Genomic DNA, 17,158 nt, shown 5'->3' on the forward strand with positions numbered 1-17,158 from the left:
TAAACTATAACTATAACTATATATATATATAAACTATAACTATATGTATAACTATAGTAAATTAGACTTCCCTGATGGCTCAGAGGGTAAAGCGTCTATCTACAATGCGGGAGACCCGGGTTCGAGCCCTGAGTTGGGAAGATCCCCTGGAGAAGGAAATGGCAACCCACCCCAGTATTCTTACCTGGAAAATCCCATGGATGGAGGAGCCTGGTAGGCTACAGTCCATGGGGTCACAAAGAGTCGGACACGACTGAGTGACTTCACTTTCACTTTCACTTTCACAGTAAATTAATTAAATAACTGAGTGGAGAATTAGTAACTTTCTGAATTTAAACCTGTTGAATGCTATGTCTGTTAAATAATTAAGAACTGATTATTGCCCAGTTAGGAGTACCCAATGTAGAGAAACTACTTACTGGAAAAACACAGTGTAGCCTGATTTCAAGATAAACAGATTAAGGAGTGAAGGAGAGATTGAATAAAGCAGATTAGATGGTGTGAGCCTGTGCAGTATTTGAAAACCAGGAGACAGACATTGGTAGTCTTTGAGTATTAGCAGCCTTGATCAGATTACCAGTGCATCCTTGATGGTGTTTAAATTCTGAGAGTGGTAGCAACTTGTTGCTATGATCATTTGACCTCCTGTCACTCAATCTCTTCTGAGAGATTAGTAGAAAAATAGTAGTAGTAGACATTAACAAAGACAGACTTTTTAAAAAACCTTATTTGCTAATCTTAGTATTTAGGGACTCTAACAAACAAGATAGAGTTATATCATTCAGCTGTTTTCTAAGGGAAAAAGGGCTGAGTTGACTACAGGTTATGGTACAAACACAGCTCTCTGTGTCAAAGGGCTTTAAAATATTTTATACAGTGATCTTTAATTTTAATGATATGCAAATGTAATATTTCTTTTACTGCGTATTAGATTTTTAAGTGAACCTGATCATAAGGCAGGGACCCAGATTCCTCACTTTCCTAGCTGCCACACTCCCCAGCTCACCACACACCTCATCTCACTTTGTGTATGTGTGCACTCACTTGTGTCTGACTTTGTGACCCCATGGGTTACAGCCCACCAGGCCCCTCTGTCCGTGGGATTTTCCAGGCGAGAATACTGGAGGGGGTGTCATTTCCTTCTCCAGGGGATCTTCCTGACCCAGGGATCGAACCCTCATCTCTTTGTGTCTCCTTCATTGGTAGATCCTTTACCACTAGCGCCACCAGGGAAGCCTTTTAATCTCACTTCAATAAGTTTGAAATGAAGCTTTAGAATAATTTTAGTAAAAAGACTTTTTTTCTTTCAGATAAACTGAAGATTGTTCATCAAGCACATAAATCAAAGGTATGTTTCATATGTACAGTATCTGGCACATAGCAGGTAATCAATTTTGGTTGACTTAGTGAATAAATGAATGAACATGTGTACTTCTAAGATATTTTTCATTATAGTAGCATTTTTCATTTTGAATTTACCCTTTAAATAGCCTTTTATCCATTAAAAGAAAAAAAAAAAACCCTCTAAATTGTATTCCTGTTGGTAATAGATTCTTTTTTTAAAAAGTGTTAATTAAAAAAAAAAATGTTGTTAATATATTGAGTTGACCAAAAAGTTTGTTCAGGTTTTTCTGATGCAGAAAAACTTGAATGAACTTTTTGGTCAACCCAGTATATCAAGCAAATGTTTAACAAGCATAAAACTTGTTGAAATAAATTCAGCTTACAAATAAAGGAAATCAAATATTATATCTAGTCCAATTTCTTTGATTTTCTTATTTCTATACCAGAAGAGGGCATTAAGAAAATAACGTGTTTTCTCTCATTTGACTCTCTCTGTGTGTTAAGGCCCCATACTGTGGCTCTCGGAAACAGGCCTGCTAGTTGCACAGAGGACATGGGCCGCCCCAGAGAGGACAGCTTAGTTATGTGTTTATAGTATGTTTACATTTCCGTCTTCATACTTTTTCAGAACAATGTTTTTATGTTTGCATCTCATGTAGATAGACCAGAGTGATCTTTTTTCTTGAATCTTAGTGACCTCGTATAGACTTCTCATTAAAACAATAATCTCCTCTATTATAGAAACTACTCAAGGACAAGGGACTGTATTTTATTCCTCATATCTCCAATACCTAGCACAATGCCTCATTCAAAGGAATGTTTCCATAACAATTTTTGAAGGAAGTATTTATTTATGGATTCATTTAATTTTATTCTCTTTGCTAGTCATAGATGATGCCCCCCACAAACACAGTCAGCTTTCAAATAAATGTATAACAAGAGATCATAAAGAAGATGGTATAAGGATATGTCTGTTGACTGTGGATTAGTAACTCAAATTTTTTTTTTCCCCTGTGGCTTAAAACAACACACATTTACTGTCTTATAGTTCTGGAGGTCAGAAATCTGAAATCAGTTTCCCTGGGCTAAAATCAAGCTGGTTCTTTCCAGTAACTTTATTTTTCTATACCAAGGACTATGTATACAAATTTGACAGCATCCAATTGTCAAATGCTTTGAAATTTGGTGCTTGTGTATGTCTGGGACTATGGTATGGAATCTTTACTTTGTATGGATGCTAGAATTGTATCTGGCCACAGACTCCATCCATTTTCTCTTGTCCAAGCCAGGACTGTTTTTAGGCTTGTCCCTAAAATGTGGAGAGTAGGAATCTTGATTTTATTGTAGAAAGAAAATAAATAAAGTTAAAATGAAACAAAAGGCTCTTTAAAAAGGTTGTCATCCTCCATTTAGTGTTGCATTTATATCATAGCTTGCTCATATGCTCATGTTTCCTAAAAGGAAATAATAAGTAGAGTATTCCTTTATCCTAATGAAGACCTAATTCATAATATTCAAATTAATCAGTATTATGATATTTTTAAAAAAATCAGAAAGTTTTCCTGCTATAGTTGGAAATATCTTAGAATTGTTTCTTATATTTAAAACATATGTTCCATCTTGGCACATTAGAGTTGTGAAATTAGAGCCCATTTTTCAGTTGAGCAATGTATTTACTTAAAGATTCTCCAAACAAATTGAGTCACTGAGGATGTTTCTGGAATCTGGCTTTATAAACTTCTCATCTAAACCATAGAGATTCTAGTTGAGATTGTTGTTATTTAGTTGCTAAGTTGTGTCCAACTCTTTTGCAACCCCATGGACTGTAGCCCTGCCAGGCTCCTCTGTCCATGGGATTTCCCAGGCAAGAATTCTGGAGTAGGTTGCCATTTCCTTCTCCAGGGGATCTTCCAGACCCAGGAATGGAACCCCTGTCTCCTGCATTGGCAGGTGGGTTCTTTACCCCAAAGCCACCAGGGAAACCCAGTAAAGAGATAGTTCTTCAGATTTCCTCTTTAACTTTTGTAAGGAAGAAGTCAATATATTTTTACAGATACAGTTTTAAGACTTAAAACTTTTACCCACATGTTCCTCATTTGTGCCTTTTCCAACTGCCAACTGTTTTTCTCATTTTTGCATGCACCCATTTACAAGGCCTATAGACATCGCTGGCCCAGCCGGTCAGTTTTCCAACTCTGCTGTAATTTTAGTCTTCTTCCTTAGCCAAAGGGAAAAACTTCCAACTAACTCCTGTATCTTAATGAACTTGTTCACAAGGCATGTTCCCCATTTCCCCAAATTTCTAGGTTTAGACTTTCTTAATTGAAATTACCAGGTGTCCACAGAAATTTGGTGCCATCACCACAATAAAAAAGTGACTGGATACCTTCCCACCAAGCCTCCTGTCTGCATGATGAGCTCAGTGTTTGTTGAATGAATCAGTAGTCCAGTGCAAGTAATTACTATAGTATGGTTTATTTTGGTAAGAAAATGTACTTGTGTGTCTATGTGTATAGTATGGAGTATAATCAGTAGGCTACTTGTAAAGTCATAATGCTGCTGCTGCTGCTAAGTCGCTTCAGTCATGTCCGACTCTGTGTGACCCCATAGATGGCAGCCCACCAGGCTCCCCTGTCCCTGGGATTCTCCAGGCAAGAACACTGGAGTGGGTTGCCATTTCCTTCTCCAATGCAGGAAAGTGAAAAGTGAAAGTGAAGTCGCTCAGTCGTGTCCGACTCTTTGCGACCCCATGGACTGCAGCCTACCAGGCTCCTCTGTCCATGGGATTTTCCAGGTAAGAGTACTGGAGTGGGGTGCCATTGCCTTCTCCCAAAGTCATAGTAATTCCTGTCAAAAAGATTTGAAAGAAAAACCCCAATTTCTGTCTTATATTTTGTGAGTTTGGAAACCGGATAGCTATCCTTGTTAAAAGTTTATGAAAGGAAGAAGTCACACCCTGTAGTAAACTTTGTAAGAAATATGCAAGATCTTTAAGAAGAAAACTTTAAAATTGCAGAGAGGTTATTCAGTTGTCTGACTCATTGAGCTGAACTTCTCTTAAGAACTATGTGCTATCTTTATATGAAATTCCACCTTAATTTAACAAAAAAGAAAAACATGCAAAGAGAGATATAAGATGAGATTTAAGTGGAAATGTAAAGGATATTTGGATGGGAAGAGGCAACAGTATGAAGATGTCAGTTCTCTTATAGTTAATTTACAAATTTAATGCCACCTAAATAAAATTCTAGTAACAGTTGTGTGTATATATGTATTTGTATATATGCGTGTGTGTGTGTGTGTATGTGGTGTGTATATAAAAGCTAAAGAAACTGATTATAAAACTAACATGCAAAAGATAAATAATGAAGAATAGTCAGAAGAAAGAGAAATGAGAGTGACTAACCCTGGCACATTAAGACATATTGTAAAACTATAGTAATTAAAACAGTGTGGTACTGTCACATGAACTGTTAGTTCAAAGACACAGAATCAGAAGTCCAAAAATAGACCCAATTATATATGGGAATTTAGTATATAGTGAATATTGCATTTCAAATTTATGGAGAAAATATGGAGGATTCAGTAAATGTTATTGGAACAACTGGAAAACAGTTAAATGAATCCATATCCTTTTCCTTATGCCAAAATAAATACTCAAATAAGTCTGAGATGAAACCCATAGGTAAGGATAGAGATTAACTAGATTAACATGAATGGATAATTTGGTCAAGTTGGGTGTTGGGTACATGAAGGGTTCATTGTACTATTCTGCATACATTTTATGTCTGAAATACTCTATGATTAGAAGTTTAAAAGAGGAAGTTAATTAAAAATATTTTAAGGAAACATGGGATTTTAAAGTAATCTTACACTGAAGGTCTTTTTAAGTATGATAGATAAATAAAAGATTGATACATTTTCCTTTATTCATTCAGCAGACATTAAGCACCTTCTTTAAAAAAAGGCTCTAGAAGGAAAATGAAGGAACAAATGAAAACTGGGAGATTTTCTAACTTGTATTACAGAAAAGACCTAATTTTCTTAGTGAAAAGTGAGTGTTAGTCACTCACTTGTGTCTGACTCGTTGTGACTGGCGTGGGTAGCCATTCCCTTCTCCAGAGGATCTTCCTGACCTGGGGATTGAACCCAGGTCTCCTGCATTTCAGGTAGATTCTTTACCATCTGAGCCTTCAGGGAAGCCCGGTTTCCTTAGAATGTAACAATATTCCACAATTCCATTAAAAAAATTATCCAACAAGTTTATTCAGTCTTGTGGACTCTGTGGGAGAGGGAGAGGGTGGGGAGATTTGGGAGAATAGCATTGAAACATGTATAATATCATGTATGAAACGAGTCGCCAGTCCAGGTTCAATGCACGGTACTGGATGCTTGGGGCTGGTGCACTGGGAAGACCCAGAGGGAAGGTAGGGGAGGGAGGAGGGAGGAGGGTTCAGGATGGGGAACGCGGGTATACCTGTGGCGGATTCATTTCGATATTTGGCAAAACTAATACAATATTGTAAAGTTTAAAAATAAAATAAAATAAAAAAAAAGAAACTATTCACACCTTTATTCACACCCAAATAAATACAAATTACTCTTCTTGGGGGCTTCCTTGGTAGCTCAGTAGGTAGAGAATATGCCTGCAGTGCAGCAGACCCAGGTTCAATCCCTGGGTCAGGAAGATGCCCTGGAGAAGGAAATGGCAACCCACTTCAGTATTCTTGCCTGGAGAATCCTATGGATAGAGGAACATGGAGGGCTACAGTCCAGGGGTCGCAAGAGTTGGACATGACTTAGTGACTAAGCCACCACAACACTATTCTTAATCTACATTTGCTAGATTGGCAATATCAAAATCTTTCGATAATACACTGTGCTGGTGAGGGTATGGGAAACAGGGGCTCTCAGTGATGGGTGAAGTGAAGTGAAGTGAAGTCGCACAGTCGTGTCCAACTCTTTGCGATCCCATGGACTGTAGCCCACCAGGCTCCTCCATCCATGGAATTTTCTAGGCAAGAATACTGGAGTGGGTTGCCATTTCCTTCTCCAGGGGATCTTCCCAACCCAGAGATTGAACCCGGGTCTCCTGCATTGCAGGCAGATGCTTTACCATCTGAGCCACCAGGGAATCCCAGTGATGGGTAGTGGTGGTATAAATGGGTACTGCTTCTTTGGAGAGTAATTTGGAAATATCTGTCGAAATAAAAATTGTACTTCCTCTCTGACTGAATAGTTCTACTTCTAGGAATTTATCTTACAGACAAAACTTGTACATACACCAAATGATACATGGACAAGAATATTTGATGCAGGACTGAGTAGGATAGGAAGAGATAGGAAACAACCTGAATGTCCATCAGTAGGGATAGAGAGAGTGTTAATCCTTCCATTGGAATATACTGAAGCCTTGATAAATTATGATGCAGCTCTTAAACTGATTTTGAATGATTTTAAGATTTTTTTTTTTTGTATTGGGGTATAGCTGATAATCAGTGTTGTGAGAGTTTCAAGTGAAGAACTAAGGGACTCAGCCATATATATACATGTATCCATTCTCTCCCAAACCCTGCTCCCAATCTAGGCTGCCACATGACATTGAGCAGAGCTGCATGTGCTATACAGTAGGTCCTTGTTGGTTATCCACTTTAAATATAGCAGTGTATACGTGTCCATCCCAAACTCCCTAACTGTCCTTTTCCCTCATCCTTTCCCCCAGCAACCATAAGTTTGTTCTCTGTGAGTCTCTTTTTGTTTTGTAGGTTCAGTTGTATCCGAATGACTTTAAGATATTTTAAGAGAAGTTAGAATACAGCATATACCATGCCATTGTTTGTGTGGAAAAGTTTATAGGCACATCTCTGCCTGCATGTACATGTACAACAACAGTCTCTGGAAGGTACAAGGACAGTCTCTGGAAGGATGCATAAGAATTAGTACAAATTCTCTGGTGGAGAGCTGGGTTGCTGGGTGGAGGAGGGAGAAGCCTACTTCTCATTCTGTCCCTATGTACTTGGAGCATTTTGTCTTGTGAGCATGTATTACCTATTCTAAAATGATTTTTTCAGTAAAGTCCCCCCCCCCCCTTTTAATCTGTGCACGTTTAAGCCCCTGTGCTCTTTCTAGTGAGTAAAGCTGTGGAGCGTGGCTCCTGGGGCAGCTCTTTTGACTGCTGAGAGGCCTTTCTTTTGAGTCTCTCTCTCAGCCATATTCTGGAAAGATAATCTGGTACTAAACAACTGCGTTCTGGTTGACAGGTGGTACTGTGTGCCCAGCAAGTGCTCACTACCAGCTGCTGTTTAGAGGCAGGATCAACATTTATGTTTAAGTGGATTTGTGAGTAGCATTGGAGAGCAAACTCTCCCTGAATCACAAAGAGAAATGTTAGTTAACAGGACTTGGGACCAAGTGTTTGTTAGCTGGAGCAGGGTTTTTAAATACGTGAGCTTTTAAGGAAAGGCAAGCTCGCTTCTCTCAGAAGTCAGACTGGTCAAAACTGGATCTGTTGCAGGAAGAGGGACTCCTACCAGGACCCAAGACTGAGCTCTTGTCTAAGACTGGGAAATGAATTGTCCGAGGAGACACCCATGCTGACAAAGCAAGAGGCTTTACTGGCAAGGGGCTCCCGGGTGAAGAGCAGGAGGGTAAGGGAACCCAGGGGGACTGCTCTGCCACGTGGCCTGCAGTCTCAGGTTTTATGGTGATGAGATAGGCTTCTGGGTTGTCTCTGGCCAGTCGTTCTGACTCAGGGTCCTTCCTGGTGGAGCAAGAATTGTTCAGCCAAGATGGATTCCAGTGAGAAGGATTCTGGGAGATTAGTAGGACATGTGGCATCTCCTTTTGACCTTTCCCAAGTTTTTCCAGTTGGTGGTGGCTTGTTAGTTCTGTTTTCCTTACTAGGATCTTCGGTTGTAAAATCATGCAAATGGTTACTGTCGTGCCTGATCAGGGTGGGCGGTTTCAGTCAGTGTTTCCACTAACAGAACCTTAGTCCCCCGACCACATCCTCTGAGCCTGTGTCCTAACCTCTCTGAATCCTCCTGGGTTATTGTGAGGATGAGATGATGATGAAACAGAACACTGACAGCTAACACTACTCCCTATGTGACTGACATTGCACTGGGGGTTTTATATACTTCATCTCTGTTCATCCTCACCACATGGCAATAAGAAGATGCATTGCTACCCCTACATTTTTTTTTCCTAAGGCTATGTAATATATTGAGACCACGCAGCTGGATATTTGTGGAACCTGAATTTTAACCCAGCTCCAGCACAAAAGCTTTGTGTTCTAGCCCTGCCTCCCTAGCGCTTTATGTAACGTGTGTTTAGTAAGCACTCAACTATGTACATGTTCACTGCTTTCCCTAAAGCGATGGGAACAAAATGTGACTTGGATTATTGCTGTGACGCAAAGTAACAATTCATTTGTCTTTGAGGAATCTCACCAAATGTGAAACTAATAAAAGTACTGGTAAAAAGTGGATTTGTTTTTCTTTCTAGACAAATGAACTTGTGTTGAGTTTGGAAGATGATGACAGACTCCTGTTAAAAGAAGATAGCACCCTGAAAGCAGCTGGAATTGGTGAGAAAGTGTGTGTGTGTGTGCATGCGGAGCTGGAGGGGCACTGTCTTTCCCGGCCTGGATGGTGATGTCTGGCTGATTATATTTAGATAACTTAATGCAAAGTAAATGCTACCCTTGGTGCTCTTTACACTACCTGATAATTATTCAGAGGGGAAGGACAAGAATGATGTACATTCAGATCGTTTGACTGAGGGCAGTAGATATCTGCTCTCCCAACGTTCAGCATGCAAATAGTTCTTTCCAGAAAGTATGCTCAGAATTCTGCTGAGGGTTATTTTAAGTGATTGACAGGTTATTACTCACTTAATAACCTACTTACTCATATCAGCTTCATTTGAGCTGATAGTTTAAGAGAAAAGGGCCCGGTAGAAATATCGTGGAATAATGAAGTGAGATGTTGTTTGTATAACAAGCAGCATGGTTTCTGATAGTTATCCAAATCATTGCGAGCCGACCAAGTCATGGAATTTCAAATAGGGGCCTATGGTATGCAGTTGAAAAATTGCCTGATTTAACCTTTCAATTTGGAATATGCATGCAGTTTTATTTTAAAGAAATGCTGTGTGACATGTGTTGTGACCATTAGATGTCACTATAATTCTACTTACATGTATACTCAGATGATGTGGTAGTACAGCGAAGGTTTCGAGAGAAATGTGAGCAGTTGAAGGCATTATGCCTCTGACATAATGAAGCAGCACAAATCACACTTACTTTCTAATTTTTTATATGCACTGGTCAAGGGACACTCTAAGGTTCATGAAGTCCATGTTAGGAATCCTTACATTTTTTTGACAGGTGTTTTATTGTTGTCACATCTGTCAGGAATTCATTTTAAAATGACACATGTGGTTGAAGTGGATTCCTGACATCTCTAACTTAGATAGGATTTTGAATGCCATGTTATATAATCTCAGACTTGTTTTCTATGTCTAAGTCTATACTCTTGGCTAGATTTAATGTCTTTCCATATTGTGACTCGGAGAAGGAAATGGCAGCCCACTCCAGTGTTCTTGCCTGGAGAATCCCAGGGACGGGGGAGCCTGGTGGGCTGCCGTCTATGGGGTCTCACAGAGTTGGACATGACTGAAGCAACTTAGCAGCAGCAGCAGTATTGATACAGAAATTGACAGCTCCATGGAAAAGATTGGAAAATTAAAAAACCAACTAAAAAGCAGTTTCATGGTATGAGAAAATTTTGACATCTCAAATAAGTGGAGAAGAGAATGAATTAGCCAGAAACTGTTGGGCCCATTGCCAAAACATTTGAGAAAATCAAACTTAAGCTCTTAGTCTTTATTCTAAAATAAATTCTATATAGATTAAATGTTTGCAATGTAAAAAAGTTTTTGGATAAAATGTAGGTCAGTAGTTTCATAATCTTGGGGAAAAGAGCTTTCTAAGCATGCCCTTGAAGCCAGAAGCCATAAAGCAGGAAGAAATGATAGATTTGACCACATAAACAGAGTTAAAGGAGAAGCAATAAATTGTGAAAAAATATTTGCAGCATATATGACAAAGAAAGCCTGACTTTATCAAGAGGTCTTATAATTAGTATTAAAAGGAGAAATAAACTACTGATAGAAGAAATAGCTAACATAAAAAATAGTTCAGCCCTGTTAGTAATGAGAGCAATATACATGAAAATAGAGACTAAATTTTATGTAGCTTACTACTTTAGTGATTAAGAATTAGAGGCTGAAGTCAGAGTGCTTGGGTTAGCAGCTTGACTGCCACGTACTGTCTGGGTGACCTTAGACAAGCAATAATTTAAGACTAGCAGACACGGAGAACGGTAGTTGTATCTGAAGGAATGTTAGAAAATGGATGTTCCCTTGTACTACTGTTGGGAAGGTGTATTATCTCTAACTTTGTTGATCAATTTTACCAGTAAGACTTTCTCAAACTTACTAAGTAATTTTCTGTCATATCTATTACCAAGCCAACAGAAGTATGCTTCCTCAACTCTGTGACTCCTCCAAGGTTGTGGTCCTTCCTGGTTTGAGATTCATTGATGTAGAGCTTTATTGAATGGAAATAGAAAATGTATTGTGTGATGCCATTTTTATTTTTAAATGTATGTATTTATATGTCTGTATATGTATATGAAGAAGAGATCATATACTAAAATTATAAAAATGCTTTCCCTGGGTGGTGGCATTGCTAGCAATTGTTTTTTTCTTTATTCTCCATTTATCTAGTTGTTCTTGTAATTTAAACTTTCTTTTATAATTTACATGTATTACTTATAAAGTAAGGGCCCAATTTTAAGGAATCAACTCCTAAATTTAGGGAAAATTGGTTTGAATGATGGCTCTGCATCTGTGACCTTCTGGAAGCCATTTAGAGTCTCTGAACTTCTACTTCGATTTCTGTAAAATGAAACAGAAATAATAAACCTATTTCAGAGGGTTGTCATAGGGTGAAGTAAAAGAATGTATATGAAAGCATCTGGAGCAATGCATGTAAACGCCCTCAAAAACACTTCATTTTATTTGGAAACCATTTTGGAGAAAGCAATTGACAAATGTTTTGAATTTGTTAAAATCTCAAGTTGTTGGTTTAATTGTCATCAATTTCAGACTTATATAACAAACCACCTATAAAGGTATAAATCAAATCACTTTTTTTTTTTTTTTTGGTCGTTCTTGTTTTAAGGCCATATAGATCTTCGATCAGAATCAGATCATTTTCATGGGTTCTCCACTGGTTTCAGGTTGTTACTTCAAACTGTTCTCATGCCCTGGCAAGTCTGTAGCCCTGGTTGAGGGTGTCTTCCATCCCTGTTGGGAGCAACCCCCTCTTCTGCATGTTCCCCTTTGTTGCTGAGAGCAGTGTTTCTGTACCCTTGAGAACAAGCCACAGTTATTACTCATGGGGAAGGAGGTGATGGCCCCTGGAGAGCAACAAAAAACTCTAAGTGGGAGTAGAGTTGTAAAAGCAGTACTTGAAATGTGTGATTTTTCTAGGGAATTTTCCCTCCCTTGCTGCTGTGCCTGGTTAGGTTTTTAAGAGGTTTTAGGAGAAAAATTCTAAGTCATCGCTTTCTCCCTTCTTACCACTTGATCTTGCTGTAGAGCTGTCACTCTGCCATCACAGCCAGTTGCCATGGGAATAAGGCCAGTGTAACAAATGTATCATTATGACTTTTCTGTAAAAATCATGAAAGGAAAAGAAAGACTGTGAGGGGGGAAATTAGGGGAACAAACTGGTTTGAAGATTTCTTTTCTCACCAAGAAATTCTCTAGCCTTTTATCTACATTGCAGATCCCAATTGTATATTCTACGCTCGATGTCAGGGGAGGTTTTTGCTTGTGGATTTAGTCCTGAAATACATCAATAAAAAGATTTGTTTTGTGGAAGAAGGCCTTACCTAGAATTGTTATTTATAATTTAAAGATCTTGTTGTTAACAGTTGTGGTTTTATGGACTAATTCCCCTAAGTAATAAATTTTCATGTTAAATATTTTTGGGGTTATATTTTATCTCTTTGATTTTGCTGCATTCTACTATTGCTATCTTTTGAATTGTCTCCGGTTTAGGAAAGAAACTGAAATAGGGTAACTCTTCTAAAGTCAGTTGTGTTTTACTGGAAATATTTTAAAACAAGACACAGTCTGGCAGACTCTAAGTGCTCACCTCTGGGAAGAGTTCGCATCAGGCCACGTCTTGGAATAATTCCCCAGTTCCCTGTGGCTTGTTTTCACTTTGTGCGTCACTCCTCTATTGTCTGCCCACAACCGAAACCCAGTCTCGGTGCCCGGCCCCTCCCGGTGATCTTGGCTAGGCAGCTTAAATTGTAGGATTCCTTGGCTCCACTTCTTTATCAGGATCATATATGATTAGTGTTTCCTGAAGGTTTGAGTCCCTTTCCCATCCTCTTTTAGGTAGTCATATCTTGAGGCATACATGCTTTCCTGCTTTGACAGCGTGTTTAACTGGCTGTTCATGTTAACATCACAGCAGCGATGATCTGGTACTTTCTAAAATAGGTGGCAGGCCCTGGGAATTTGGGATCCCAGAGAAAGAAGATGAGAAGGAACCTTCCAGACATGATTCGTCCCTTTTTGCTCTCCTCTCGGGCTTCCCTGGTAGCTCAGATGTAAAGAATCTGCCCGCCGATGCAGGAGACATGGGTTTGATCCCTTGGTCAGGAATATCCCCTGGAGAAGGGAATGGCAACCTACTCTAATATTCTTGTCTGGAGAATTCCATGACCGAGAAACCTGCAGGGCTACAGTCCATGGCGTCACAAAGAGTCGGACACGACTGAGCGACTAACACTTTCACTTTGCATGCTGTTGTGGAGATCACAGTGTCCAGTCTATCAAAGGTCAGATGTATTTCTATATTTGTTTTCTCCAAACTATAGTTTGAAATCTTTCTCAACCAGCTTGAAAACAGATTCTCAAGCAAATAAGAAATAAAAGACACACGGTTGTTTGGAACTACTTGTTGGATTGTTGACCTCCTTTGGCAAAAAGTTAGAAATATAACAGCTGTGGGCATGGTTTTGAATGATTTGTAGATTAGACTTTTGTGAAACTTGCAAGGATGAGTCCTGGACCCAGGCGAGACAGTGAAACTTTGTCCTTTTGGTGTCAAATTGCTGCAGAAATCACACCTTGCCCTTCCTGGATTTTTTTTTTTTTTTTGCCAATAATCTGGAGTTATTATTCACATTACAGCCTGCTCTGATCATTAATTGTCTGTACTGCAGTCAGGACACTTTTCTCAGCCTCTTTCTCGGACGACAGTTGCTGTGCTGCACACAGCTTTGATATGAGGCTCGGGATTTAGAAGCCATACAGTAAATCCTTGTTGATAGACGGGTTTATTGAAATAAGTTAGTTGAGAAGTTTAAGTATATTATACTCAACTTTCCTGAGATTTTTGCATTTAAAATTGGTTTTTCTTCTTTTTTAAAAAAATTTGAAGTTATTATTTTCCCATTCAAGGTGTATATATGTGCATTTTATAATGGAAACATTATAAAATTCTTAATAATTAATTTCATATCCAACATTTGAATGTCCTGGCTTGTGTTCATTTCATTAAACTTGAAAGTCAGTATTAAAATGATCCACAAATGTATTTGGAGAGTTCTTACTTGGTTTCACTTGCTAGTAAGACAAAGGGATGAGCTGGTGGTATATTTATTGGATTTGAGAATGCACATTCATTTCCCATTCACATGCCAGGGCACTATGCACCTGCGTGCATGGCCGCCTGCAGCACATTTAATTTAAAATCAGGTGCCCTAGGGGACCAGCATGTGGTAGACTTCCTGAGGGTTCTTCTGGAGCCATTTTAAATAGAATTTGGGATAATGGAGGAAAGGGTGATTATGTAGAGGTCTTGAAAATCTTTTGTAATTTGTTTTCACTGTAATTGGCAAGTAAATTTTCAGTCTAAATACGTGAAATCATTGTTTCAGACATTTTCAATAGGGTTATGTAGATTTAATAAAAAACATAATATTCTGTTTCTGCTTAAGAAATGTTACTAAAATTTAAAATCCACCTTATGTCTTTCTTTTGAATGTTCAAAGCAGCTAACTCCTAATTTGTGTGTTATTCTCCAATTTGTTCAGGGTGAACATTTTTATCAACCTGGACCATTTGAATTTAACCCATTTGTCAATCTAGTTTTCCTGAAAAAAATTCATTCATCTGAAAATAAAATCTTTACCTTAGATGACCTCATTTTTAAGCCTGTAGTATATAAATAATGGATTGATCTATAACTTAATTAGACCCAAGAGAACTTATGTGTCAAAACAGAAATGCTTTGTCAGTTCTTTCTATACATTCATTTAATTCTAAACCCATTATTGGTATCCTGAAGAGCCGTAAGATGTACTAGTTTCTCAAAAGGGGTACAGATAAATGTCAACTGCGGTTAAGTGAAAATGGTAATTACAGTTAGTGTGTATTGAGCAAAGCGCTGTGTGGGCAAAGCACTGTGTAAAGTTCTGTATGTAAATAGCACATTGTGTATGAAATCTTGCATTGTGATTTTTAAGAACAGGGGACTTTTGCTTATTCTCCTAACATCAGGAGGAGGATATTAGAATCACTTGCAAATTATGTAGGTCTACCTTTGGGCTTGCTTCTCTTCAAAAAAGGAGCTTTTTATTTAAAGGATAGATCTCAGAATATCTTCTCTTTGAATACTGAATTTTTTGAAGCCCCCTTTTCAACTTTTTACTAATTCCTAGTCTAGAGCTCTTAGCTGTTAATTTAAATGCCATTTTCTTGTAAAATTTAACTGTACATTAACTTACTATTTGCCCAGGGTGCATTTGTATACAGCCCCTCTCATCAATTCCCAGTTTCTTTCTGCTGTGTTTTCCCTGCTTGCCTACACACACACACACTCAGGCTTATTGTAACAAGAGTTCATAATATGATTTTTATCAAGATTAACCTTCATTTAATCTTGAATATATAAAAGGGCTGGAATGAGGATCTGAGACTCTGGGTGATTTTATTTTCTTCTTTCAACATTTCCATATTTTCTGTAAAGACCATAGGAATTTAGGTTTGAGAAACATTAAATTTGGTATACTTAAAACCAGCAAAAACATTTTTAATGAAATGTTATGCTAAGCTCTTTAATTTCATTCTTCTGTGATAAATTCTAATGAAGAGATGAGAGCTTTAAACTGGGAGACCAGTGGTAATCCTTGGCATCCTTCCTGATTATCCTATTTATTTGGCTTGAAGAGTTTCACTTGTCTGTTTTTAGAGAATATGTTAATTGAGTGATCAGTATTCATTACAAATAATCTTGTCTGTTTTCTTGTCAAGATTCTGAAGGCCCTTTTGCTCTTTCTGTAAAAGCTAAGCAGGCTGTATTAACTTCTGATTTAATTTAAAAAATGTGGAACTTGTTGGTGCAACACCTTAAAGAATTGCATGTTTAGTAATTGGAAGGCTTTCCATCAGATTTGTCTCCAGTCTGAATTAATAATGTTGCTGACTTATTGTTTTAGAAGACAGAGTCCTTGACCTGCTAGGTTGAAAGAATTGTGACTGCTCTGAACCTTTGTGGGTCCTTTAGCTGTGCCATATCCCTTGTGAATAATTAGAGGTATTTGAAGGTATTGCGGTAGAAGCCAATTTGTGTCTTTCACTTTGCATATTGTTGAAGCCTCATGAATTAGTCATAAGCGGGCAAAAAATTAACTTCTTCAGACACATATTTTGATGGGTCATGAGGGAGAATGTAAAGTGATCTGTAAAATATTCTACTGATCCTCTAAGTATTAAATTATTATACCTACAGGCTAATTTCAGAGGGGGGAGAAAAGAGTTTTCATCCTCCTTCAGGAACAGAGTAACACATTTGGAAAAAAAAATAATGGCTTATTATTTCTAGGATTGTCAAGAGGACTATAAATGAACAATTTTATGATTTCTTGGAAACCAGATTCATGTGTTAACTCTTGTTTTTAATTTTTTTGGTTATTTTTCTTTTTACTTTTAAATTGGTTGAATTCTAGATTCTCGTACTTAAAACTTCTTGGTGATTTTGTGAAATGTGAAACCATACTTGTTTTTCTAACTTTAGGCCTTGGAAGCACTGAATCAATGAAATATGGATTTCCATACTTATTTAAAATCTAGTTTTACATTAAAATTTTTTTCCATTTTCTATTTTTCTTTTTTTTTCAGCCAGTGAAACTGAAATTGCATTCTTCTGTGAAGAAGACTATAAGAACTACAAAGCTAATCCCATTTCATCCTGGTGAAAACCTCACAGAGCTTTCTTTTTTGCATACTTGTATTAAGCTCTTTATTCCACTAGTGAGTTTCTGAAATTGACAAATAAACTTAAAAAAATTAATCCAAGCCTCTGCCGTTTGAGGTAAAATCTGTGGTGTGTTCTCTCTGTGCAGGTCTCATTTCTTTCTTTCTTGTTGTAAAATAATGTGTTTATTTATGGGAAAAACATCTGGTTTTAAGTGAAAGAAATAATTATTCAAAAATCACCATGGAGTGTTGGCTCTTTAGTTAGAATTTGTTTCTCTAAATTAGAGGTCATTTTGGTGACTTGCATGTTGGATTCTTTAAAAAAGATTATAAGACCAAGGTCATTCTCTTTTATTTTGTGTTTTCTCTAAAGTTTCTAATTAGAGCCCCTGTTACTATCTTTGTCTAGCAAGGATTCTTATGACCATGAATGACCATAAGAGTCTCTTATGACCATGAATGCCAT

The 17,158-nt window shown here is 37.8% G+C and overlaps 1 protein-coding gene across 17 annotated transcripts in view; it reads left to right on the forward strand.

Moving 5' to 3' along the window:
• The window catches only part of C2H2orf76 (chromosome 2 C2orf76 homolog), a 105,350-nt gene extending 88,559 nt beyond the window's left edge, over positions 1-16,791 (forward strand). For all 17 annotated transcript variants that reach the window (XM_086349791.1, XM_086349837.1, XM_086349894.1 and 14 more), the window contains 3 exons: positions 1,311-1,348; positions 8,851-8,932; positions 16,615-16,791. In XM_086349791.1, the coding sequence (XP_086205917.1) occupies positions 1,311-1,348; positions 8,851-8,932; positions 16,615-16,691 (197 nt within the window). In that variant the 3' untranslated portion in view covers positions 16,692-16,791. The remainder of the gene's footprint in view (positions 1-1,310; positions 1,349-8,850; positions 8,933-16,614) is intronic.
• Positions 16,792-17,158: the final 367 nt, after the last annotated feature.

This window comes from Bos grunniens, chromosome 2, assembly GCF_055505025.1.
Source record: "Bos grunniens cultivar Pamir isolate PY7600 chromosome 2, Bosgru_T2T1.0, whole genome shotgun sequence".
NCBI classification, from domain to species: Eukaryota; Metazoa; Chordata; class Mammalia; order Artiodactyla; family Bovidae; genus Bos; species Bos grunniens.